A 27250-nucleotide genomic window follows, 5' to 3' on the forward strand; every position below is an offset into this window, starting at 1 on the left:
TGGTTAGGGTTACTGCTCCCACGCTATTGCGGTCCGCTACATGCAATTGTGCCCGCTATATCAGCCCATTGCGGCCACAAAGTTCCATGCCACAAACTTCAAAGCGCAACCTAGTAGCAGTATCGGCAATGGGCCACTACCGCAATTGCGGCCGCTACCGCCGCTATTTTGTACTTTGCTCATCGGTTGTTGTGTTGTGGTTGTAGTGACACATTGTGCAAGGCAAACTTGTCCCAAACATATCCCATGACACTTGGATTTACAGAGGGGGAGAAAAGGAGGCAAAAATTAGCATCTAACATATTTGTTGTAGGTTCCTGAACAAACCGGCCAGGCCGGTTCTACACAAGCAGCAGGCAAACCGGCTAGGCCGGTTCCAGCACAGCAAGCAGCAAAACCGTCTAGGCCAATTCTGCAGTGCCCAGTCACAATTACATTGTATTTTTGTAGGTCTAATTTTTATAAATAGCCTATTCACCCCCCTAGGCATCATTTAGGTCCTTTCATAGAGCCCCTTGGCCTAGGCCCTGATGCGCCTGTCCCATCTATACCGGCAAGGCCCATTGCCCCATTCAATGTGGGCTCCTGTCCTACCGACCATGCACTCAACCCCATCGCAGCTCCCCTCTTCGTGCCTTGGTACTCCTCAGCCTCCCTATGCCATCTCTAGTGCTCCTCCTCTCTCTCACGCCCCCATAACTCAGTGGATATGGCCGAATGACAAATACGTCCCATATGACATTGTCTCTTGGAATGTATCCAAAGGACCTGATTTAAGGGCAACTGTTGGAGTAGATGCAAAGAAAACAAACTCTCAAGAATAGGGCCCTCAAATCAACAGTATCAGCCTTGATTTGAGGGCTCTTGTTGGAGTTGCTCTAAGAAGCACTGAATTACTTAGGCCCTATTTGGATCCATGAGATTAACAACTAGCTAACTATTTTTAGCCCCTAAAGGATCTAAATAGATGGGCTAATTATTAGGGAAGCCCACAACTAGTCGTTAGCCACTATTTAGCCAAACTTAGCTAATTGGGACCAACAGCAGCAACCAATCTTGAAAAAAGTCTAAAACGCCCTCCCTACTATGGGTGTGCTAGGGGCCAAGGGGCATAAAATGTTTTTGTGTGAGAATACTATTATGTATTATCAAATCCAAACAACACAGGTCTATTTTTTAGCTAGCTAATTATTACTCAACTAACAATTAACTCTAGCTAATAACCAACTAACAGTTAGTCCTAGTCCATCCAAACAAAACTTTATAGGACTACATGCATGTTAGATATTACTCAAAAATATAAGGACTTCTAAGAAGTACCTATTAGAGCAAGTATAATAAAGGTTTTATAGCCAAGCTAGTCAATATTTTTTGTTGATGCAGAGAATAGAATGGGAGAGAGAGAGAGAGAGAGAGGTTGTTCTCATGTAAGCAAAAGCTAGGCATAGGAGCCTATGAAGTGATGATCCTAGATAGCAAGAGGATGTGAGGAGAAATATAAACTAGAATATGAGACATGGATTAAAAATAGTATCATATAATAAAAAAACTTTGGTAGTGGTTGCAGCCTGAAGCTATAGTGAACATGCCCATAGTCTTTCTTCTCCTATATATGTTACTGCATCCATTTGAAATTAGGGCTCCTTTGGAATGTAGGAATTGAAAAACATAGGAATAGGAAAAACGTAGGAATAATATAGGGATGCATGTGTAAAATAGAGGATTGTAAAATGTAGGAATGTTGGGTGGAAGGTTGTTTGGTTGGGTCACAGGAAAAATGAAGGATTCATTTTATAGGAATATCAAAATTGAATAAAAATAACACCAAATGCATGCTTTGCATGTGTTTCTTCTCTCTGAGGTTGGGTAGGACAAGCTATAATGGAACATTAGGCCTCCTTTGGTTCATGGAAATTTCATAGGAGAAATGGAGGATTCCCTTTCCTATAGGATTCAACACTGTAGCACCCTTTGGCTCATAGGATTAAACCATAGGAAATGTAAAGGAAACATTCCTTCGCAGCTCATTCCATAGGAAAAGTACAGGGAAAAACATCCACTCCTATTTCTTTGTTTCTCTGGCTTGTGTAGGAACAAGGCATATCAAGAGCCAAATCACAAGTATCACTAAGAAATAAAGAGCTAGAGGATAAACATCACATCACATCATGGGAGATTAGACATTCCTATTCCTCTAAATTTTCTATAGCCATCCAAACACCTACCTAAAATAGTTAACCTATGTTTTTGGATTCTATGTTTTGCAATTGCATTCCTGTAAAATTCCTATGTTTTTCCTATTCCTATGTTTTGCAATCCTGTGTTCCAAAGGGGGCCTTAGTCATTCAACTCCTCGTACTTCGTGCATAGGAATTTTTTCAAGAGGTACGAGTGGAGGTTACAAATCCTATGGAATCAACACATAAGATAGGAAATCCTATGAAAATCCTATGGAATAGTAGTAGTGATTCATGCCAGCCAAACCATAGGACAGGAAACTTTCCTTGACCAACAGTATTCCTCCAAAATTCCTTCAAAAATCATGTGATTCAAAGGAGCCCTTATAGTTTTTTTTACTTTTCTAGGTATAAAGTTTTTCTATGTAAATATATAGATTTTACTACTGTAGATACTCACTGTTTTTTAAACGAATAAATAGGCACTGTCTGCACCCTTTTCAACATACAAAAGTGGAGCCTATTTTGCAACCTGCGAGAGCGAGGGCCCTAAATGCTCTGTCGATCAACTTGTATATAGCTGCATGTAGTAAACGTGATGTGGATCTCCTAATCCCAGCAGTCATTGTTAGAATCATAAAGTACCTCTGTTAAGTAGATCAGGGGTAAGCCTTTTGAACGCCGATGTCGAGGGAGCTCGGCATGGTGGAGAGGAGGTGAGGTCTGGTGGCCTAGTGGTGACACTGCAAGGCACGATGCAGAGGTGACGACAGAGTCGGTGGGGCTTCCCGTCGCTGGCAGCACTCTTCTTTAGATCGGGTTTGGTTTTCTCTGTGGGTAGATCATGGTGGCTCCGTTCAACCTCGTTTATCGAGCCCTGATCCCCATGTTTCCTTTTATAGTGCTATGCGATAGGGGCCCACCAACCTTATTAGGGTTGAGAGCCCCCCGATCAGGGCACAGATCGAAGGGCCCAATAGGCCGTTGGGCCTATTGGTGGAGATCAACTAACATTCTCCTCCTTGATCTCACTACTATCTTTCAATTTTATATCATTTACTTTCGTTCATTCCATTACAAATTAGCGCATAGAGCATGTTTCATCGTCACGGTCAATTGCTGATAGATTTAACAGCTACAATACACCACTCTATTTTAAAATAGATACTTAACTTTAGGCCTTCTTTTGTCCAAGAATTTTAGGCTTTCCCTTAAACCCATGCTAGCTACATGTTCTCTGAACACGTTGGGTGGTTAGCCTTTTGTAAGCGGATCCGCGAGCATCTTTTCTGTACTTACATGCTCAAGACTTATGACATGATCCCGGACTTTATCTTTCACAACATAATATTTTATGTCAATGTGTTTGGCAGCACCACTTGACTTATTGTTGTGTGCATACTGTACTGTCGGATTATTATCGCAGTATAACTTAAGTGGTCTATAGATGTCGTCAACCACCTTCAAACCAGGTATGAACTTCTTTAGCCAGTTCACCTGCCCCATTGCCTCATAACACGCTACAAACCGTCATACATTGTGGACGATATAGTGACGGTTTGCTTTGAGCTTTTCCATGAAATAGCTCCCCTACGAGAGTGAATACATATCCAGACGTGGATTTTCTATCATCTCCCGCATAATCAGAATCTAAATATCCCACTATATGGAGTGAATTAGATCTTCTATATGTCATCATGAGGCCTTTCGTTCCTTGCAAATAACGTAAGACTTTCTTTACTAATTTCTAGTGTTCTGTTCTAGAATTGCTCTGGAAACTGCCAAGTAACCCAGTAACAAATGCCAAGTCAGGGCGCGTACATTCTTGAGCATATTGCAAGCTTCCGACAGCTAAAGCATATGGAACCACTTTCATTTGATCGATCTCATATTGGATCTTGGGGCATTTAAAATCCCCATATCTGTCGCCCTTGACTATAAGAGCAGGTGAGGGACTACATTTGTACATACATAATTTCTTTAAAATCTTTTCTATGTATGCCTTTTGTGACAGTCCTTATACCCTTTTACTTCTATCTCGGTGAATCTTGATCCCTAGAACGAACGATGCTTCACCAATATCTTTCATATCAAATTTTGAGAACAAAAACTCTTTGTCTCCAGTAGCAGACTGACATCACTACTAGCAAGTAAGATATCATCCACATATAGGACAAGGAAGATAAACTTCCCATTCTTAAACTTTGTATAGACACAATTGTCCTCTATATTCTCTTTAAAATCCAAAATTTCTTATTGTCTGATCAAACTTCAAGTACCACTGTCTTGAAGCTTGTTTTAATCCATAAATGGATTTCTTTAGGCGGTATCCCATTCATTCCTTTCCTTCCATGACAAACCCTTCGGTTGTGCCATGTAAACATTTTCCTCTAAGTCCCCATTAAGAAATGTTGTCTTTACATCCATCTGATGTAATTCTAAATCGTAATGTGCCACTAATGCCATTATGATTCTGAAGGAATCCTTACATAAGACTGGAGAAAAGGTATCATTATAATCAATCTCTTATCTTTGTGTAAAGCCTTTTGCCACAAGTCACCCTTTATATCTCTCTACATTCTCTTAAGAGTCAAGTTTTGTTTTGTAGACCCATTTACAGCCTACGATTTGGCTCCTTTGGGAATTATTTTTAAGTCCCAAACTTTATTGGCATTCATAGATTTCATTTCATCTTTCATGGCCTCAAGCCACTTTGATGAATGATCACTTCTCATGGCTTATTCAAATGAGGTGGGATCATCCTCCATTTGAAATTTCTCAGTATTGTATACTTCATAGTCAGTAGAAATAGCTAATTTTTTAACTCTTTGAGACCTTCTAGGGGCCTCCACATTTGGCATATCTTCTGTTTGAGGCTGTTGTTGCTCCCCTCATGTGTGGCAATAGGTTCTATAGGATCCTGAAGAATATGATCCTCATCGTCATTCTTTGTTGCCACAGGCGGAATAACAATAGGTGCTGACACCATAGTATCTTGCACTGTCGGTGCAGCGACAGCAGGTAGTGAGAAAATTGACTCATGAAACATTAGAGTGGGCGCATGCACCCGCTTCTCTTCAAGGTCAATTTCTCAAGCTACCATGCTCCCCCTCATCAATTCATCCTCTAGGAAGATAACGTGTCTCATTTCCATAAACTTTGTATGTCTCTCTAGACAGTAGAAACAAAAACCTTTTGACTTTTCTGGGTAGCCAATGAAATGGCAACTTATTGTTTTGGGATCTAGCTTCCCAATGTTTAGGTTAAATACTTTAGCCTCGGCAGGGCTCCTCCACACACATAAGTGGTTTAGTGAGGGTACTCTTCCTGTCCACAACTCATATAGTGTTTTGGGCACCGACTTACTTGGTACTCTATTTGCATCTTTCAGCTACTCCATTCTGTTGAGGTTCGGCCGGTATAGAATACTAGACTACTATGCCATTCTCCTGTAAGAATCTTGCAAAAGGTCCAGGAACTTAGCCATATGGGGTATGCTGACCGTAGTACTCCCCCACGGTCGGACCTGACTATCTTAATCTTTAAATTGCGTTGGATTTCAACTTTTGCCTTAAATATCTACATTTATCCAATGCTTCTGTTCTTTCTTTGATTGGATAAATGTAGACATAACGGGAGTAATCATCTGTGAATGTTATGAACGAATTGTTATCATCCACACTCTTTATAGGAAACTAACCACAGATGTCTGTGTGAATAATCTATAAAATTCTTGCGCTTCGTTTGACATCTTTCTTAATTTTCTTTACATACTTTTCTTTTATGCATTCTCTGTATTATTCTAAATCTGAGAGCTCTAATGGAGGAAGAATATTATTCTTAACTACTCTTTCTATTCTCCCCCTCGAAATATGGCCTAAACGACAGTGCCATAATTTCAACGACACATCGTGAGCTCTCTTATGCCACCATTTCTAGATTAACACTCTGTCACCAGCTGCTTTATCAGCTAGGTAGCATATGTCTTTGAAGAGCTAGTGAAGCGACTCTTTATTCTATCGAGGTACTCGGTGACCATGTCACACTCTGGGATTGAGCCCACAATTACAGGTTCAATCGTGTTCTTTATCACAGCCAAACATTTCTTGTTGGCAGTGACCCACTTCCTATGCTCAAGGGCATAGGACATCTTAGGGGATTCAAAATCTCTCTTTAGTTGACCAAGTGGCATCGGCCTCGTTTGTCTCCCTTACCGATGCCACAAGCTCTATAAAACACGGTAAGGTGACTACCCAATCCACCTTAGTCAAGATGAAGGCCAAGTCAAACTTTTTCTTTATATAAAAAATAACAACAATTGCATGACTTGATTCCAATGTTGGTTAAAATAAAAACATATAACTGTTCTTATACATTAAATCTACATCACCGTTGGGCAGAAATATAAATAATTCATAAAACATTAAAATTTACAACTGTTCTTATACATTAATTCTATATCACCATTGGGCAAAAATAGAATTAATGCATAAATCATTAAAATTTACAACTTTTCTTATACACTAATTCTACATCACCATTGGGCAGAAATAGAATTAATGCATAAAATTATTAAATTATGATATTGTTATTAACAACGTTGGTCAGAAAATAACATCATAATCATGTCAAAATCTCTTTTTCTCCAATTAAATATCACATTAGTTCAAAATAACTAGAGAATAAACAATCTCTTTAGCAGCGGAAAAACAATTCAATTCAATGAATTTTGCCTACATGACAAATCTCTTTTCTATTTTCTTTAAGCCATTTATTCATTTTCCAAGAAACAAAACCTTTTCTAGAAAATAAAAAAATGATTCCTTCGCTTGGGCTCAAAACCTGCAATAGCTCGGCCCAACTTTGCTTGCCGTCTGGACCAGCGCAAAACCCCGGCCCAGTAGCCACGCGCGACGCGCTGTCCCCGCGCCCAGGCCGCAACCTGGGCCTGGGCCAGAAATTCGGCCCACACGTGCGTGTGAAAGGTCCTTGTTTGGTTTTGGTAATTAAGTGACAACCTAGGTGGACTAATTGTGTTTATGTGAGATACACAGGTGATTAGTCCACAGGTACATGTGTGTGAGCAACATATGCCATGAAGGTGAAAATGGCTTGGAGATGTTGCAAAGCTCACACATGTGATAATGAAGGAGCGTAAATGCACATGAGATATGACATTGAGTCATGTGATCAAGGTGGAGAAGATCAAGACAAGACTTGGCTTGATGGACCGGTTGCAAGCGTGAAGGGCAAGTCGAAGGCTTTGAAGTGATGGACCGCGTGGCGGTGAAGCTTGAGCAAGACTTGGCGCCGATGGACGATGGCAACGGCGAAGAGCAAGTAGAGTCAAGATCGATGAACCAATATGATCATGTGATGATATGAAGTGGATCATATCATTGTTGATCGTGTTGGTGCATGTGTTGCATCAACATTGGAGGAGATGGAATGGAATGCGCAAGGCAAAGGTATAACCTAGGGCATTTCATTTCACCGGTCATAGGTGTGTAGAGAAGTTTATGACCGGGTTTAGGATAGATGGCCATACTATCAAGAGGGGCAAACTTGTTTGCATATCAGTCATCTAGTGCCACTCGAGTGATCTAACTTTGCATTTTCTATTTGCATCCGGCGCAATAGAAAATAGGCATTCCATTTTCCCGAAAGCACCGAATCCCGCCTCACAAGCTCGGTGGGATTCGGTGCTTTCGGGAAAATGGAATGCCTATTTTCTATTGCGCCGGATGCAAATTCTTGGTGGTTAGCACATTGGAGCAAGGGTGAAGAAGTTAGAAGTGAAAGCGAGTTGATCGCAAAGACGCTGGCATCGGTCAACTGACCGGACGCTGGGTCTGAATGCACCGGACGCTGCCTGCCTACGTCCGGTCGTGCTGACGTGGAGCATAGCAGTAGCTAGAGAGTGACCGAACGCTGACTGCGTCCGATCGCGTTCGACCGGACGCGTCCGGTCATGCTCGGGAGCTTACTAGAAACGACCGGACGCTGAGGGTCCAGCGTCCGATCAGTTGAAGCTGCTGCGTCCGGTCAGGTTAAGTGACCGTTGGAATCGGGACATGTGGTCATCTACGAGTGACCGGACGTTGAGGTCCAGCGTCCGGTCAACTCGACCGGAGCGTCCGGTCGGCCCGACCGTTGCCCAGTGAAGGGGTAACGGCTAGTTTAGCCCTTAGGGCTATAAATAGAAGTGGCCTTCGGCCATGGCTGGTGTTGAGCACCTCAAGGGACTTAGTGTCCATGCTTGTGAGTGCTTGGGAGCCCTCCATCACACATATACTTGATAGTGATCATTCAATTGTGTGAGTGAGCGATTCTAGTGCGATTGCATCGTGAGGTTGCATCGAGTGGCACTAGGTGATCGAGTTGCAAGCCGGTGGTGCTTGTTACTCTTGGAGGTTGCCACCTCCTAGACGGCTTGGTGGTGGTCTCCGTCGAAGCGCGCAAGAAGCTTGTGCGGCGCTCCAGAGAAGTGCTTGTGAGGGGCATTGTGCTCGCCCCACGGGAGCCGCGAAGAGCAACTCTAGTAAAGCGTGTCATTGAGCTACCCTCACTCAAGGGGTAGGTTCTTGCGGCGCTCGATGTGCGGGCTTAGCGGGTGATGCTAATTAGCCGCCGAACCACCAAGTGAGCGGTCGACACAATGGGGACTAGCGTGTTGGCAAACACGTGAACCTCGGGAGAAAAATCATCGTGTCAACCTTGTTCTTCCCGTTGGTTTGCATCCCCATTACACAAGCTTGCAATTACTTTTATACATATTAAGCTTGTGTAGTTGCTCTTGTAATTAGATAGCTTGTGTAGCTTGCTAATTACCTTCTTGCTTGTGTAGCATAGAAGTAGCTCCCTTGCGTGGCTAATTTGGTTTGTGTAACCTTGTTAGTCACATTACTTAGTTTGTTTAGCTAAGTATTTACGCTCTCTAATTTGGCATTGGTTGCCTTGTTATTGAGCATTGCTAGTGAGCTTAGTTGGCTTTGTGCTCTTGCTTACTAGCATGTGTAGGAGCTCCCTTGTTGCTTAAAGAACTAGTGGCATAGGTTTGTGTAACCGTGCTCCTAGAATTGTTTAGGAGAGCTCTAGCTAGCCCGGCACCTTAGTTGCATAATTAGTATCTTTGCAAGGTGCTAGTGAACATATATAGAGGGGTGTAGTCTTGGCTAGACCGATTGTTTTAATTCCGCACTTATATCGGTTAGCTGACGTGATTTATTTTAGAAAAGACTATTCACCCCCCCTCTAGTCGCCATCTCAACCCTTCAGCGTGCCCCACACCGCTCCACCTGGGCCGAGAGTGGCCCATTGAAATCTCGCCGTCGGATCTCATCCGACGGTCGAGCGTAGCCTTTGTAGGATCAAAAACCCGCTCGGCCGCATCGACCGAAAACCCTAGCCTCATTTCTTTCTTTCTCCTCTGCCTTGCTCTCTTAGCCGCGCGGCGTTAGCGGCAGGGGCCTTGGTGGCCGTCGGCGTCGGTGAGGAAAGCAGCCACCGAAGCAAGTCCAGCTCCTCTTCCTTTCTTTTCGCCACGCTCCTTCCTTCTCAGCGCAGCAAGCAGCAACCGAGCGAGCGAAGCAGTGGAGCGGGCAGCCATGGCGCCGTCGCTGGCCCCCTCGCTGGCGTGCGTGCTCCCCAGCGGGTGAGCGCGCTGACACCGAGCGGCTTGGCCACGACACCTCCTTGGCCGAGCCTGAGCAAAACATCTCCCAGGCTCGGCTCTTTCTTCTCCTCGCGCGCCGGCGAGGTAGCAGCACTGCTCAGCGGTGAGGTATGCCAAAACAACTCTTCCTCTTCTCCCTTTCCCCTTCTTTCTTTGGATCTTCTTTTCTCTTATCTGAACCGATGTTGGGGATTAGGGTTTAGATCTAGGGTTAGGGTTCGAAATCTGACCCACTGTTCTTCTTTTTTCTAAAATTGATTGCGGGTTTGGGGTTCGGTTTCGAGTCTCTTCTAGGCCGAATCCCTCTCTTTTCTTCTTTCTTTCACCCAGTTGGGGTTAGGGTTAGGAAAACCCCCTTCTGTCTGCTCAGATCCGAAAGGATCTAATTCATTATTTCCTTTTCTAATCGTTTCTAGTCCCTTCCCCTCTTCCCCTTCTCTTTTGGATCTTCTTTCTTTTCTTTTCAGAGTTGAACTGATTTGGGTTTGGGGTTAGGGTTAGGGTTTGACTCGAAGTGCCGAGACCCCTTTCTATTCGCTTCTCATATCCGAACACCGATGTTCTTTTCTTGCCGTGCGCCGGCGAAGACGGCGGTGCGGCACCTTTCCCCCCGGCTCGGTGGCGGTGGTGACCGATAGTCAGTGACGCCCGCCACCCTCCCGGTCTCTTTTCTATTTTCTTTTACCCGGTTAGGGTTAGGGTTTTAATCCGAAACGGATCGAACCCTTGTTCTTTCTTTGATTTCTTTTCAATGCTTTACCCCAAACTAGATCTACACACTGACAACCTTGGCTCCAATACCATTGTTAGAATCATAAAGTACCTCTGTTAAGTAGATCACGGGTAAGCCTTTTGAACGCCGGTGTCGAGGGAGCTCGGCGCGGTGGAGAGGAGGCGAGGTCCAGTGGCCCAGTGGTGACACTGCAAGGGGCGATGCAAAGCTGACGGCGGAGTCGGTGGGGCTTTCCGTCGCTGGCAGCACTCTTCTTTAGATCGGGTTAGGTTTTCTCTGTGGGTGGATCACGGCGGCTCCGTTCAACCTCGTTTACCGAGCCCTGATCCACATGTTTCCTTTTATAGTGTTGTGCGACAGGGGCCCACTAACCTTATTAGGGTTGGGCGTCCCCGATCAGGACGCAGATCGAAGGGCCCAATAAGCCGTTGGGCCTATTGGTGGAGATCAAACAGTCATCTCATCAGACACACCAGCAGCACGCTGTTGATTGATGAATGAATACACTACGTCTGGTGCTCAAACACAGCACTACTTTTGGTGTTTTCAAGGACCATGTCCGTGACAAGGAAGTGACGCAAATATCCTGTTGTAGTTTGGCGAGTCACAGTTCATCTATGCCTGAAAACACTTGGCGGCTGCCTCGAAATCTCAAGATATCAAACTGAATTACTGAAAACAAGTTCAATTCTCGTATGAAACGGGAAGAGTTCACCGTTTCGAAATGGAGCCTCAGATTTACAGCAATAATTAATTAGCAAACATACAACGGTGTCATCAATTAGGTATCAGCGTTTCTGAACGTATCATTGCAACTCACGCCCTGTCTTGCCGGCCAAGCCCCGACGACGACGAGGAACCGCCGCCAGTGCCGCCGCCTTGATGGCCGAAACCCCCTCTGCCTCCCATTGCCATGTGATGCTGCTGATGTTGTTGCTGCGGCTGCGGCGAGCCGTACATGGGCTGCCCCATCATCATCATCATGCCGCCGGCGCCGGGCGCGCCGTACCCGGCGTACCCGCCGGCATTGGCGGCGCCTCTCGGCACCTCGCCCTGCTGCTGCTGTTGCGGGGCGGTGGAGCCCGAGGCGCCGGCGGACGCGGCGGCTCTCTCGCCCTCGATCTCGCGGAACTTGTGGAGGTAGTGCTTGAGCGGCTCGACGTAGTCCTCGAAGCCGAGCGTGGTCATGGCCCAGAGCAGGTCGTCGCCGTTGATGGTCTTGCGCTTCTCGCGCTGGCACTTGTCGGAGGCCTCCCCCGTGACGAAGGAGATGAACTCGGAGACGCACTCCTGCACCGTCTCCTTGGCGTCCTTGCTGATCTTGGCGTTGGCCGGCAGCGCCTTCTTCATGATCCGGCTCACGTTGGCGATCGGCAGGAACCGGTCCTGCTCCCGGGGCGACGACAGCTCGCCGCCCGCGTTGCTCGGCCCGCCGGAGTCGTTGTCCGAGTCCGGCATCGCTAGCCTGCCGTCCCTGCCTCCCTGGACCTCGCTCCCTCGCTCTGCCTCAGCAGCTCAGCTCAAGGCCACCGAGCAAGCAGAGGGGACTGACGATGCTGATGGATGCATCAACAGGGACACCACCTGGAATGGGCGAGCAGCTCTGTATGATGCGAGAACAGGAGCAACGAGAACCAGTGTTGGCAAAGAGATTTGGATTTGAAGCTGGAGAACAGCAGCGAGAGGGGGAGGGTGGTGGGGAATGGGCGGGTCCGTTGGATCGCGCGGATAAGAACGCATCCAGCTCGGAACGTGGTGCGCCTCCCGCCGTTCGTTTGCTGATAAGTGTGTGCCACCTGGCGATTCCGCCTCCGTGGATGCGCGCCACGTAGGATCCATCCAGGCCGTCGCCGTGGGCCCGGGAACACGTGGGACGGCGCCCGGTTTGCCACCTAGGACACTGCACTCAGTCCAGGTGAGAACCCACCACCACGGCACCACCAGAAGATGAATCAAGGAAAGCACAAAAAAACCCCATTCGGGCTTCTGATGCAGATGAACTATACACAACGTAATGTTTGGAAACACATCCTGCTCTGAATTTCTTGGTTCCAACATACAACAGGGCAAGGGCAACTGGATACACTATTCCAGTTTCCAGTAGTCTAGCGCTATACACATCAAGCTAGACCCGGCATAATTTACAACAAGCAATCTGGCCATATCTAGGTTCAAACTGACTAACCTAACCATTCCTTCGGGCCAGACCTTACACTTCCCATGACTCTGCATAATAAGCTATCATACAAGAGTTAGGGCATCAGTGACAATCTCTCAAGTGGGACCCTACATCAACTCTCTTACAATCTACATAAGCGGGATCCAATTCGAACTCTCTTAAATCTACATCCATCTCATCACGCTGGGCTTCCTTCAGCTGTGCCATCGCTGTTGCCTTTCACATCAACATCAGTCTTTCCATTCTCGGCAGTACCATTCTCGCTTGAATTGGCATCATCAACTTTGGTGTTTTCATTGTGCTCAGCATCTTCAGCTTTACTATTGCTGACACCGTCTGCTTGACTCTGTTCCGCATTTATATCGCCTTCTTTTGCTTTGCCGTCTCCATCACCATGGATTTCTACATTTGCACTGTTCTCGTTATGGTTAGCTTCGTGAGCTTTGTCATCTCCAGTGTGTTCTCCGCACTCATTATTTCCATGATTGTAAGACTCTTCAGCTTCTGCATTGCTACCAACATTCCCACTCCTGCTTCCTTCATTTCCACCATCTTCAGTGTCATTGTTTTCTCCATTTCTGGCATCTTTCACTTTGCCATCTTTTGACCCTTCTAGGGTTTCAACATTGTTGTTCTTCATCATCTCAACTTCGACATTGCTTGAATCTTGTAGTTGTGAGGTACAATAACTGTTTGCAATGGGTGCAAATGCAACCTTTTCACCATTGCCATCCTTAGTTATGTTTTTATTCGTTGTATCAGTGTCAGCTTTGTGGCCTTCTGAACCTTCAGCAGCATAATGGCTGTTTCTCTTGAAAGCAGACTCCACAGAAGCCCCACCATCGATACTTATTTTGTTAGTACTGTCATTTGCATTCATTAGACTGTCTTTAGTGTTGCTAACTCGACCAGCTTGAAGTACATTTTGCTTGTTGGTACCCGATTCAACTGTTTGAACTTGTGCCATCTCCGTGGCAGCTTGCTCAGCTCTAGCCTTCGCCTCAGCTACTTCCGACTCTTCCAATTCCTTCTTCTCTGCCTCGTCTGCTAGCCTAAAGAGCTCCTCTTCTATAACAACAACAACAACAACATAGCCTTTCAGTCCCAAGCAAGTTGGGGTAGGATAGAGTTGAAACCCACCAAGAGCCCTAAGTCACGGTTCAGGCACTTCAATAGCTGCATAAGAAAGTCAGAAAGCAAGTCAGAAAGCTCAACCAGCTAAAAAGCAATGAACGTTCAGTCTTCATAGATGCCTTCACATCAAAACACGACCAAACATATCTGCAAGGATCAGATATAGAAGGCCTCTGGAAAGGTAAGCAAAGACATACCGACTTCTTTTACAACATCTCCAAATGTCATCTGAAAAAGGCGAACAGAAAAGAAACAGACAAATGTTAACTATAGGATGAATAATACAAAACAATTATTGTATCTTATAACTCAACAACAAAACACGCAAGTTAAAGATAAATGATGTACAGTGTATCTCACCATGGCAAAGTCCGCGGTATCCAAGATAAGAAAGCTTCCCTCAGCTCATCCTTACTTGGTTTGATTGCCTGTTTTCGAGGTTTTGTGTCTCCTTTAGACTCCTGTTTACCTTCAATGGAAAAAGAATACAGCGTTTTCAAAATAAGGAACTAGTGGTCATCCAACCTGTTAGAAGATCATTAAGCTTTCATAATCATGAAAGAAAAAAGATATCGTAGGAACACCTAAGCAACCTAGCAGTTGATCACAATAGGCAGTGGTGGGTGGTGTTGAAGAATGGTTTCAAGTCTCATTCTCCTTCAAACAAAAAATACACAGTTTTTCCTTCTACCTCTGCAAAACTAGCTATTACTTGAAAGTTAGAACCGGTCTATAGTTAAAACCAATTCTGTTGAAGTTCTGTAGTCAATATAATATAAGTACTATCAACTACACAATCCTTTGTTAGGCAAGCACACAGATTACTGTATTTATGTTGCTCATGTGTTTCTTTCTCTACAAAAGTACTTTCCAGGCCATGCACTTGAATTTTGTCATACATTTGAATGTTCTTGATTTGTACAAGCTCTTTTACTCTAACCTAATAATTCATATCCATAAACATTTGATTATGAACCCCCTCTATGAAACGAAGCACTTAAACTCACTACCGGACACCCTCTCTTTGCCGAGTGCCTGCGGCACTCGGCAAAGCCCGAAATACACTCGGCAAAGGCTTTGCCGAGTGCCGCACTCGGCAAAGGGCACTCGGCAAAAAATTAATCGGCAAAGAAGCCTTTGCCGAGTGCCGGAAAAGCACTCGGCAAAGATTTACACTCGACAAAATGAAAATGCGAAAAAAAACCAAAAATAATAGCAAAAAAACTTTTTTCGGGGGAGGCCGCCACCGCCCAGCGCCCGCCCGTCTCCATCGAAGTCGCTGCTTTTTTTGCGCAAAATTCGCGGCTAACGTGGCCGGCGGGATTCGAACTCACGACCTCTCCCTCGCGTGTCTGTTGCTCTACCACTGCACTACACTATCACTTGAATCTAGATTCCGTTATCTATCCTTATATATTATACTAAACCAAGAGTTAATTGCTTGTTTGAGGCCCTAAACGAATTCAAATCAAAAAGTGGTCAACTACAAAGTTTCATAACTTTTCGAGATCTACAATTTTCATTTAGGAAGTTTTTCCATCCGAGGTCGTTTGAAAAATTCGAATTTCAAATTTGAGAGATTCAAACGTAGTTTTGCATGATAAGATGATTTCAAATCAAAAAGTTGTCAACTACATAGTTTTATAACTTTTGGAGATCTACAATTTTCATTTAGGAAGTTTTTCCATCCGCGGTCTTTTGAAAAATTCAAATTTTAAAATTTTCAAATTCAAACGTCGTTTTTGCATGACAAGATGATTTCAAATCAAAATGTTGCCAACTACAAAATTTCATAACTTCCCAAGATCTACAAAGTTTATTTTTGTCATTTATTCATCCGACATAGTGGTAGTAACATTGTTCACAAATCTTATATATCTCTCTTCTACTTTCACGAAACTAATATGAGAGATATGAGAGAGATGTAGATTTTATGAACAACGTTATTGTCGCTTTGTCAAATAAAGAAATGACCAAAATAAACTTTGTAGATCTTGAGAAGTTATACAACTTTGTAGTTGAAAAGTTTTTCATTTAAATTCATTTAGGGCCTCATAAATTGCTTTGAAAAAATGATTTGCCGAGGGCCAAAAAAAATGCACACGGCAAAATGCCTCTTTGCCGAGTGCCAAAACATGGCACTCGGCAAAATACATCTTTGCCGAGTGCCAGAAAAAAGCACTCGGCAAAGACACATTTTGCCGAGTGCCGAAAAATGGCACTTGGCAAAATACATCTTTGCCGAGTGCCGAAAAAAAACACTCGGCAAAGCCGTCTTTGTCGAGTGTTTTTTTTTTTTGCCGAGTGTATTTTATTTGGCACTCGGCAAAGACCGTCTTTGCCGAGTGCCCGATAAAATACACTCGGCAAAGTGCCGGTTTCCAGTAGTGACTCCACTCTACATGAATGATCCTTTCTGGAATAAGTATACACCATATAAATCTCTTTGTAGCTATAGTAGTAATTTAGTAAAGAACTTTTGCAGATTCTTCTGGGCTCTAAACATTGTTGTCTGACTTTGAAGGATGCTGTGGAACATGTTCTAGTTTCTTACCAATTCAGAAACAAAAAGATTAATTTACTACAGGTCTCTTAATAAAAAAATTGATCAAGGGGAGAGAAATTACCTTGATCACCACACCATTAGTGCCTCTGCTATAGGTCCCTCGGTGGCTGGATAAAGTATAGGTGGTCAGTTACACCACCACATTATAAAGTTATCTGGGGTACCTTTTCCAGCCACAATAGCAATAAATCAATAAAAACCAGTCCAAGCAAATATTATTCATGGCGCATTCCTGAATATTAAACATAGCTTTCTTTGTTTTATGTGTTTTATCCACATGTAGATAAACAGCACATGCAGGCACAGGTGCATAAGTAGCAGCAAGTCATCCAGAAGCATACCACATAATTTGACTTTGCAATCTTCCTTAGGAGTTGCTTTTTTCTTGGTCATATAAGACATTTTCCTTTTTAAAGCCTTCACGTCAGTACTGTCACCAGCAGTAGCTGTAACAAACTTTGTAGGTGGTGTGGTTATTATTACTTGTTCATCTGTAGGAATTGGCCCTTCACTGAGTGATGCTCCATCTAAATTCTCTGACACAGAGTCATTTATCCTCTCAGAAGGCTCAAAGTTGGTCTGTTCATTTGGGAATCCATTCTTACTATCAGCACATGAATATTTGTTGTCCATCAAATCACAGTCAGAATGTTTTCCTCTATCCTCCACACCCTTGCTCTCGTCTGCTTCCTCTTCACCTTCTCATTTCTTTTTCTGGTAGTCCAAAATAAATAATTATATAAAGTAAAAGTAATTTATGCTAAGGAAAAGGCTGGAAGATTTTGCAGACCATGCTATATATAAAACCCTAATAATCATAATATCTTCAAATAAATTAGGAACTTTTGTGATGCTAAGGAAAAGGCTGGAAGCATACAAACATAATTCTAAATGAATGTGTAAAGACAGTTTACCTTTGAAGGTTTACCAGTAGACAAATTTTCATCTTCTTTTACACGCCTTCTTTTCTTGAATTTCTACAATAGACAAGACACATGAAAAAGAATTAGAGCGCCAATGATGATAGGGCAGTAGCTTAAGTTACAAAGTTAAAACGATAACATCTGCTATCATTTCTAGATAAGTGTTCTAAAAAATTGTTATGGCCAAAGTAAGCTGCAGTTTAGGACCTTATCAGAGTTTATGCCATCATCAGAACAGTGATCCTTAATGGATTCCATCAGAAACAATACCAGTTCCTCCTGAAAAAGAAACAAAATTGTTTTGTAATGTGCACCATCAGGCAGGTGAGAATAGAAAATTCAAGTTTTAAGCTGGACCAACCTTCCTATTAGCTCTTGAGCCAATGACATCAAATGAACGACACAGTTCGATTAGCGTATCTCTTTTACAGCTCTTGAGCTTCTCCAGTATCAATTATCAAAGATGGTGTAACACAATAGTAGACAAGAAAACACACTGATTCAGTACCACCAAGCTGTTACCGAATCAGAACATACCTCTTGATTGTGACAATCATGCTCAATGAGTTGGAGAATTTGCTCTCTTAAGTCAGTTACCTGGTACGGTTAACCAAACTAGGAGTTATTCCAGAGGACTGAAGACAATCTACAACCATCTAACTTGATTCACATTTAGCAAACAAATATACTGCATGCTCGATTCCTAGATTTGGTTCAGTGCTACAATAAAGAAGCATATCCATCTAATTCACAGCTTCAGCATCTGTTTATACCATGCCAGTGAGAATCATTAAGACAGTGATTAGTTTTTACAGGCTGAGGGAACAACTAGGTGCTTACAGTGATGGTCCAAGCATCGCCAATCTATCAATGCCTAAACAAGTGCAGAAAGTTGCATCAATACACCTATCAGTTAGCATGCCACGGCCACCTCCTCAATGAATGTGCCAGACCTTGTTTCAGTGGCTGGTAAAGTTTCCTATGCCTAAAAGACCAAGCAATTAGCTTGCATACATGAGGAACAAGCTAATGCGCCTTGTGGGAGTTGCTGTTGGAGCTAGACGAGCTCCAGAACGCCGTTCTCGACGCTGGACCCGATGGTGATCGCGGCGAGATAAAACCTCAGAGATGGAAAACTCAAGATCGCGTTGGATTATGACGCTGCAACCAACCGCAGCTTATTCGGCCTTGTGTTCCTTGTATTTATAGACTTGCTCGAGGTTTACAGACTCCAAACCCCCCACGCCATATCGCACAAAGATCGCAACGCCGTTTCACCGCGACGTGCGCTACGCGCGCTCTGAACGGCATGGCGTGAGTCTACCGGACACAACCGGGCGAGTCATGATCCCGCACGCCTACGATCACGCTCTCCCTTACCTAACTTATTACGGACTCTTAATTGACTAAGATTACATGAATAACGTGCATCAATTTATCTAACAGTTGCTAGTCTATCTTTAAGTTCTTAATGCTTTTCATGCAATTATGCAAATGCAGTACATTAACGAGATGTGAACACCAAGGCCCTCCAAGGCAATGGAACTTAGCAGTGATTCGAATAAAGACAAGCCACAGCCCACAGGTAAGGAAATTCAGCTTGACATCTCTGTACCAACGAAAAACCTACTGATTCTTTCTCAACGAAGACCCAATTAGGCTGCTTCATCAGCTTAGTCTCTGAAGCAACCTACAGAATGGCAAAGAAAACATAGCAACCATCAGGGGCGGACCAGTAAAGGACATGGGTGTACACATGTACACCCTATAATTTCTGCAAGGAAATCGAAGTTACTAGCCATAATGCATGCATATACACCTGTAATTAGGTCAGATCCGAACACAAACAGTAAGATAGGGTTTGGGGTGCACGGTTTCGCACAACAGGCAGGGAAGGAGGGCGTACCTGGTGGTGCTCGTCGCCGGCGAAGGGGCCGAAGAAGACCTGGGCACCGTGCTGGCAGTCCCGGCTAAAGCTCGCCCAGGCCAGCTGCCGCTTGCTGCTTCAGGCCCCGTCGGAGCTCGGCCGTGCGCGGGCAAGGTCGGCCAGCGGCACGCTCGAGACAGTGCGGAGGGGAGCGGACTGCGGGAGGAGCCACCGGGGAAGGTAACTATTTACCGTTGGCACTTGGCACTCCACTTTACTAGCAGGCTGTTCGGTTAACTGGCTGGTTCGTATCGTGGATTAACTGATTCGTATTGTTGTTGATTCGTGAAAACTGAGAATTTACAATCATTTACGCGATAAGCTACGGTCCAACAAATAGGCTGACCTTGTAGAACTGCCACGTAAACCGTTAACATTGTACTACTACCTCTCCTTAAAAAGATGCACCTGCTGCATCTGCCTTTTGCTTGCTGTGGGTTCGCTGGAAGATAGGTGGCTGGATCGGGCTCGTGCTTCCTGCGGCGGCAGTCGTCGTCTTCGTCGAGCTCCGGTCCATGATTCAGGGAGCTCGGGGTGGAGCTTCCTCGGATCTGGACGTGGGCAGCGACGCCCGGAGCTGGCTCAAGTCTTCGGTTGGGAAAGGGTCCAGGGACCTATATGTAATTTCTGTTTTTCATGAGGCCCTTTCTGCAAAGTTGGGTGGGACAACTGTCGTCTGTATCCTACAGCAGTCCGTCTACCTCTCATGTGTGATGCCACAATAGAATCGTGATGTGCCCGTCGTCTACGAAATCGGAGGATTTCGGTGATCTCAAGAAGGACGCGGTCTTCAGATCTGAGTGTAGTTATATGTTTGTTTGTACACAGATGGTGTAAGTAGTGTGCTTGTGTTGAATGGGCGTGCGTGTGTACGGACAGATGCTACAACTGTACCCAGATGAGAGGCATTCAAAAAAAAGTTTACTAAATAGATAAAATATTAAATATTTTGAAGGCCAAATAAATATACTATAAAAATATCTCATAATAAATCTAATACTACTTGTCTGATGTTATAAATATTTATATTTTTATATATAATTGGTTAAACATAAAATACTTTAACTTGATATATTGTGCTAGAATTATATTTTTTAGAGGAATAGAGTAGTATCTTGGAGGTGGAATTTGGACTATGCCTTACCGGCATGACACGACTCTTTCCTACTTCGTGTGGTTTGTACTGTGCTCTCTAAATACACGAGGCACGTCAAGCCGTGTTAATATGATACAGTAAGTCTTTGCTTCGGCCCAAACATGACCCATAACATGTCTTCATGTCGTGCTGGTGCAAGCACGATTCTCAAAACATCTTTGCTAGTTTCCTTTATAAATCGGTGATATTAAAAAATATTTTAATATGTTTTATTTTATGAAAGTTTCAATTATTTTCGTAATCCATTCAAGAATTAGATGAGAGATAGTATAGTAAATATTAGCAAATTGCATTGTAGTATTATAGATGTGGTTACATATCATTTTCATGTCGTGTCAGTCAAGCACGGCTGGCACGTCATGGTCCTTGCATTCGTGTCATACCGTGCTTTGGGTACTGCCCAAACATGGTGCCACGACCTGTTCTCAAATGGCACTGTTCAAGTTCTAGGTGTACATGTGCGATTGTTTTCTTTTTCTCTGCCGTGCCTGGCTGACTGGCTCGCATGTGGGAAGCTGACTACCGCTGGCCTGGCTGAGTTCACACAAAAGAAATTTGTTTGGATGGCAATATGCATGTCCTGCTCCAACTGAATTGATGCCTGGATTCTTGATAGCTGCACGCACTGTAGCAAATGTTTGGTCACTGCTCGCAAGGCCGTCCGTGGTCTGGCCAGGTGTCATGGACTGGGCCGTCAGATGGGCCAGAGACACGCTGCCTAGTGGGCTGGGTCGGAGAAGGGGCTTCAACTCTACAAGAAGAGCCAGCATCGTGTGGAACGATCCATCGAACAGAATACCAAGAACCCCGACTCATCTTCCTCCTCCGTCCAGGCACCGACTCCCCTGCTGTTCTTGCTAACTCTCCCAAATCCCTGCTATTCCCAGTCTAGATTCCCTCTAATTCTTCCCAAATTGTATCCCAAACTCTTGTAATTGCTACCCAGTAGTGAAGGATCGTTACAATTGGTTATCAGAGCCTTCGGTTCTTGAGCCCCAAAATTTCTCCCAAATTTTGTCTCCCAAATCGATTGAGCCCCATAGCTTTCATGGGAGGTGTTCTTCGTGTCACCGTGAGCCACATGCCTTGGCCCCTGCCTTGGTCCCTGCCAGATGAGGTTCTGCTCCAGGTCTTTGGACCATACGGCGACAACAAGGTGTTTGTTCTGGAGAGGACGAGTTGTATGGTGGCGTACATCTTCTTCCACCCAGATCATGATGCATATGAAGCTCAAAGGGCACTCCATGGACGCTGCATCTATGATAACTGCTGCTGGATGGATGTCCAGATGGTGTCGCGGCCTTCACCTGCAGCAGCGGTGTGGAGGCCACCAAGACCGCCCCTGCAGCAGCTGCGCCATCAATTCAGCCATCTTGCACGACCTCGCCGTCCGTGACCTCCGCCCCGACGACGACGGTCACGACAGCAGCTGCGCCGCCCACGCCGGCAGCGCCCTCGGGTCGCGTCCCTGCATCAGCTCCGACCTCGACTCCATCCTCGACGTCCACGCCTGCAGCGCCCTTGGCCGCGGCCACGACTCCGTCACCGACGCGCACCTTCCTTCGGTTTCCGACGCCGCCGTTTCTCGCAGCGACAAAGAAGGTCATCAAGAAGGCGTCGAGGCTGCGACACGCAAGAACGGCCGTCTCCGTGGACGTGGGCGCCACGCAAGCCGCGGGCAGTGCCGCCGCCACCGGGCGGGTTAGCGCGGCAAAGGCTCCGCAGCCTGTGCTTCCTTGACAAGACCCCCGGAGGAAAGGGAGGTTGGATGGCCATCGACCGCCGCTTCGCCGACTTCGCCGCCCACCTCGCCACGCTCGCGGGATACCCACGGGATGTCTGCGTCAAGCACGACCGAGGCGCGCTCGTCTCTGTTGACTGCCGCTTCGCCAACTTCGGCGCCCGCACCACCGCGCTCGTCTTCGTCCACGACGACAAGGCTCTAGAGCACCTCGCCCTCGAGTTCGACCGGGACGTGCTCGTCTCCGTCGACATTGCCGCGGTGATGGACCACTGTGCCCTTGACGAGATGTTGGGTGCGCTCTGTGCCGCATCCGCTGCCGCCATCATCTTCTTCAACCTCGCACCTCGCACCACCATCAGGCCCGTGATGGCGTCACTCGAGAGCGACGGGGTGGACGACGCAGCAGTACGCGACCGTGTGGCGAGTTACCCATGGCGGGAAGACCATGTTCCTCAACGACAGCGACAACCCTTACTGCGGCAACGGCTTCACCAACCCCTACGGCACGAGATGATGCGCCCTCGATGGTCCCTGCTGCTGCCTTGAGCAGGCCAGGCGCTCACTCCATTCATGCAGCAAAGGTGCTGGACAAAATGTGGACCCGCCACTCATGTACCAGCAAGGTACTGCTGTCACCGGCAAAGACCCTAGAGCTTTGCGCGGAGGAGGTTCCCAAGCTTGTCATGCCTCTACGGATTCCGGTGGAGGCGTCTGTTAAAATGCTGAGCAGGTATACCAATTTCCACCCTACCCACTCGGTTGCCAAGGGGAAGTGTTCATCATATATGCAGTTTGCGATGCTGAGATCTGGGGGTCAGATCAGGCCAATTCCATGGACATCTTTTTGTGTTGATCATATGGAGAAGTCACTATCAGTAGAACTGGCTATTCCCAAAATAGAAGTGCAGGCATTGGGTGGTTTTCAAATGAACATACAGTTCCGTGTCAGTTGGACACAACCTGATTGGACATGGAGCTTTGGCTAGCCAGATTATGACTAGTATTCCATATTGAGCTTCAGCTTCTCATTTGCAATTCAGCTCCTTATATTGGTGCCATTATTGGATAATGTTTACTGCTCAGCTTGTGTCCAGAGTACTTGCAACCTTCTTCGCCACGGGCTCAGCTTATGTATGTGGAGTGGCGTGGTACCCATTCTACATGTGGTGCTCAATGTGCATAATTTCAGAAACCTGGACAATCTGTTGCCTTGGGATGGGTCTGTCAGTTCTCATCATGACTGTGCTTTGGGCAGTGTAATTGGAGGCTCCAATAACAAGCACATACTTATTTTTGGACTTCAGATTTTTCCATGGCCACCGGATCAATATGACATGCAAGCTGAAAATGGTATCGCAATATGTTATGTTTTTGCACTGATAGATCACAGATGCATGAGTGAAGCTGATGCAAGTGCTATTCCGAGCTTTTTGATTCATACAACACTGCCATCCTTAGTTCAGTCAACAATTTTTTCTGAGATTTTCCAACCCTTCAGGAGCTTTCAGCTTTCAGTATGGGTCATTTCCATGGACGCAATAGGTTGGCTGGTGTTCGACCGAGGAAAATGCATGGAGAGCGCCTATGATGTGATATTGAGGGAATTGTGGACACCGACCTAGGAAATGTTGCAGCATCTATGGCTTATTGTTGAGGCAAGAATCAGTTGTGTTACATCTCACTTGACCCCATGGCCACCTCCTGACAGCAAGATAAGAGTGTTGCAGCTATGTTTTAGATATCTACTTGTTTGTCCAAGTTGGCAGAAAGTGCAAGATGGAGTTACCGTGTGGTGGTATGACATTAAGCTAAACACTGCCATTCTCGCTGAGAAGCACTTGCCTTTGTATGATGAGTTGGCTAGCAAGATTAATGTTGAATATATTGCTGGAGGAGCCACCCATAACTCTATCAGGGTTGCCCAATGCATGCTTCAAATTCCTAGAGCAACAAGTTACAGGAAATGCATCGGGAAGGACAGGTGTGGTGCTGTATGTATTGCTGGTGGTGAAAGGTCCTTGATTCAAAATCTGTTGGCACCACATTGTTACCAATCTGATCATCTAAAAAGACCAGTGAACTGGGCAATAGTTGAGAAGCTAGTTGCTGAGCATGCTGCAGCACATGACGAGGTGTTCCTGATGAACCTCTCTACTCCCTTCATCTGCAAGCGAATGAGGATAGCTGCGATTCCTCAAAGTGTTGATCCAGTGGTTGTTGCTGAAACGAAGGTGATGCATCATTGGAGGCTCTCTCTCATTTGAAAGGTATGCTGATGATTTGACGCGGCTTGAGGCCTTGAGGGCAAGCCACATTTTAAGCGGCGGGGAAATGGACTGGGCCGTCAGATGGGCCAGAGACAGGCTGCCTAGTGGGCTGGGTCGGAGAAAGGGCTTCAACTCTACAAGAGCCAGCATCGTGTGGAATGATCCATCGAACAGAATACCAAGAACCCCGACTCGTCTTCCTCCTCCGTCCAGGCACCGACTCCCCTGCTGTTCTTGCTAACTCTCCCAAATCCCTGCTATTCCCAGTCTAGATTCCCTCTAATTCTTCCCAAATTGTATCCTAAACTCTTTTAATGGCTACCCAGTAGTGAAGGATCGTTACAATTGGCTATCAGAGCCTTCGGTTCTTGAGCCCCAAAATTTCTCCCAAATTTTGTCTCCCAAATCGATTGAGCCCCATGGCTTTCATGGGAGGTGTTCTTCGTGTCACCGTGAGCCACATGCCTTGGCCCCTGCCTTGGTCCCTGCCAGATGAGGTGAAGGATCGTTACACCATACTCCACGCAAACAAAGCCGAAGCTTAATCAAGCGACAAGCGGCATCTATCGGGCCTGGTGGGCTAGAACCAGGCAACCAATCGTGTCCTACGTCTCACCTCTTCAGCGTGGACAGACGCAGACCCCTGCAAAATGGGCCATCTCGTGCCCCTGCTGCATCTTCCTGTTTCAGTCCAACTGCTGAAGCCCAACAACATTTGTTGGCCCAATGTGCCTCCACGAGCTCCAACCCTTGGCAGTGGAGCTGGAGCCTTCCCTCAATGTCCACCGCCGCCGCCGCCACACATCACCCGCTCCGCTCCCCCTGGCGCCGCTCACGCACCCACGCCGACCTCACTGCTGTGTGCCGTCCGTCTACAAGCAAATGCGCCCCGATGCCAGCAACGAGCTTGACCACGCCTTTGCCCGCCGGCTGCGATTTTTTTAACACTTTCTGTAAACTAATTTTAAATCTAACATGGTTTTTTTCTTCTTCCAAAATTAACACTTTTGGCCACGCCTATGTCGCGCCATACACGGTGGCGCGGCGAGAGTATGATGTGGCAAAGACCGGGGGCGCTGACCGGTGATGTGGCAGGGTCTGCCGCGCCACCGATCTTGACGCGGCAGTGACGCGCCCTGATCGGTGGCGTGGCAGACCCGGCTAAAAGGCCCGCGGCCCGGTCCTGCCTGCCTGCCAGCCCACCCGCCTGCCCGCCGCGTCCACCCGCCTGCCCGCTGCGCCGCACCCTCCCGCCACTCCCAAGTGACGTCGGCACCCGGCCCTCCGTTGCCGCCTCCCTCCCTTCCCTTCCATTCCCCGGTCGCCTCCCTTCCTCATCGGCCTCGTTCAAGATAATGAAGCACTTTTTATTTTCGTTTGAATGGTAGATTGAAATATTGTGAATGGAAGTTAAGGTTTAGAGGAAAATTATGTTTGGGAACTATGGGCTATGATTTGATTTTGTCGATGTTAAGGTTAATTATTTAGTTAGAAGTATGTTTGCCATGTATATTTTTATTGTTATAAGTGTTGGTTATATTATTTGAGTTGCAATGCAAATGATTATATTTTACATTAATTTGCGTTGTTTTGATTGATGTTTAATTTGAACCGTTTTATTAGATGGAAGACATGTTTCGGGAGCAGTTGTGGCGAAAACGGGTGTCGGGTACCTTAGAACGGGGTACCCCAAGCAAACATCAAATGGGTCGCTAAAATCCCATCTAAAAAATAAAGCTAGAAGGTAAGCCGTGGGCCCCTCACCTGCCACGACTGAGCCCACTGGGTCCTCCTCCTCGCCTCGAGCCTCGAGCAGGAGGTCTCGGCATCCTAACACAAACTCCGCCTCGCGCGAGGCTCCCCAGGGAAGGCCTCGGCAGGGAGCGCCGTCTCCGTCTCGCCCGAGGCTCTCCAGGGAAGGCCTCGGCAGGGGGTACATTCTCTGTATCGCGCGAGGCGTCTCGCGCAAGGCCTCAGCAAGGAGCCCGATCTCCGTCTCGCGCGAGGCCTCAGTCTCCATGTCGCTCGAGGCCGGGTCGCCCGTAGCCCGTCACCCCCGCCTCGACCGACCCTCCAGACAACGCGTCATGTCTCATTAATGCTTCAACCACTCCCGCAATCTCAGCCGGACGACGGCTCAATGCCATAGAATGGCCGACGCTACCCGAGGTCGCATCAGCGCCATACCGGCCGGGACAGGGCACGGCGGGTATTACCGGCCACTGTGTCCTAACACTGTGTCCATGATCAGCGCCATACCGGCTGGGATAGGGTACGGCGGGGATTACCGGCCACTGTGTCCTAACGTTGTGCCCACGATCAGCCGCCCACTCGAGGCCTCGGCACTGTACACCAAGGTCTCGGTGATCTTGGGGTTCGTGCCTGCCGAGACCCCTCCACCGCGGTGCAGCCTCGGCATCGACCAAGTCTCGGCCTCGCGCACAGTCCGTCCACAGTGGCTTGCACGTTCACCGCCGGACCCACTCTGAGGTAGTCCCGGGGTTCCCACGACGCACAGAATCTAATGGGACGACCACGCCGCTCCAGTGCTCCAAGGACGGACCACTCCAACGACCACGCCACCACAGGAACAGGCTACAGGGCCCGGACACGCCGCCTTTGTTCACACGACGCCGTATAGTTAGCTCATGTACCGTCCTAGTCCTCCCTTCAGGCTATAAAAGGAGAGGACTTGGGCCATTTTAGAAAGACAAAGGAGAACACCTTGTAACACACTCACACACACACATCCCTACCGCCTGAGAGCAA

General features: G+C 46.5%; 1 protein-coding gene and 1 pseudogene across 1 annotated transcript; both read right to left on the minus strand.

Annotated features, from left to right (window-relative positions):
* Positions 1 to 11254: 11254 nt before the first annotated feature.
* LOC136529460 (nuclear transcription factor Y subunit B-8-like) lies at positions 11255 to 12288 on the minus strand. The gene has a single exon (XM_066522541.1). The coding sequence runs from the start codon at positions 12041 to 12043 to the stop codon at positions 11402 to 11404; it is 642 nt and encodes a 213-aa protein (XP_066378638.1). The 5' UTR covers positions 12044 to 12288; the 3' UTR covers positions 11255 to 11401.
* A 313-nt stretch (positions 12289 to 12601) lies between these two features.
* LOC136529469 (DEK domain-containing chromatin-associated protein 4-like) lies at positions 12602 to 19617 on the minus strand (annotated as a pseudogene).
* Positions 19618 to 27250: the final 7633 nt, after the last annotated feature.

Source organism: Miscanthus floridulus, chromosome 2 (genome assembly GCF_019320115.1).
Source record: "Miscanthus floridulus cultivar M001 chromosome 2, ASM1932011v1, whole genome shotgun sequence".
In the NCBI taxonomy this organism is placed as follows: Eukaryota; Viridiplantae; Streptophyta; class Magnoliopsida; order Poales; family Poaceae; genus Miscanthus; species Miscanthus floridulus.

Coding starts and splice junctions, on each gene's coding strand:
- LOC136529460 (XM_066522541.1), bottom strand. CDS start 12,043: ATGCCGGACTCGGACAACGACTCCGGCGGGCCGAGCAACGCGGGCGGC.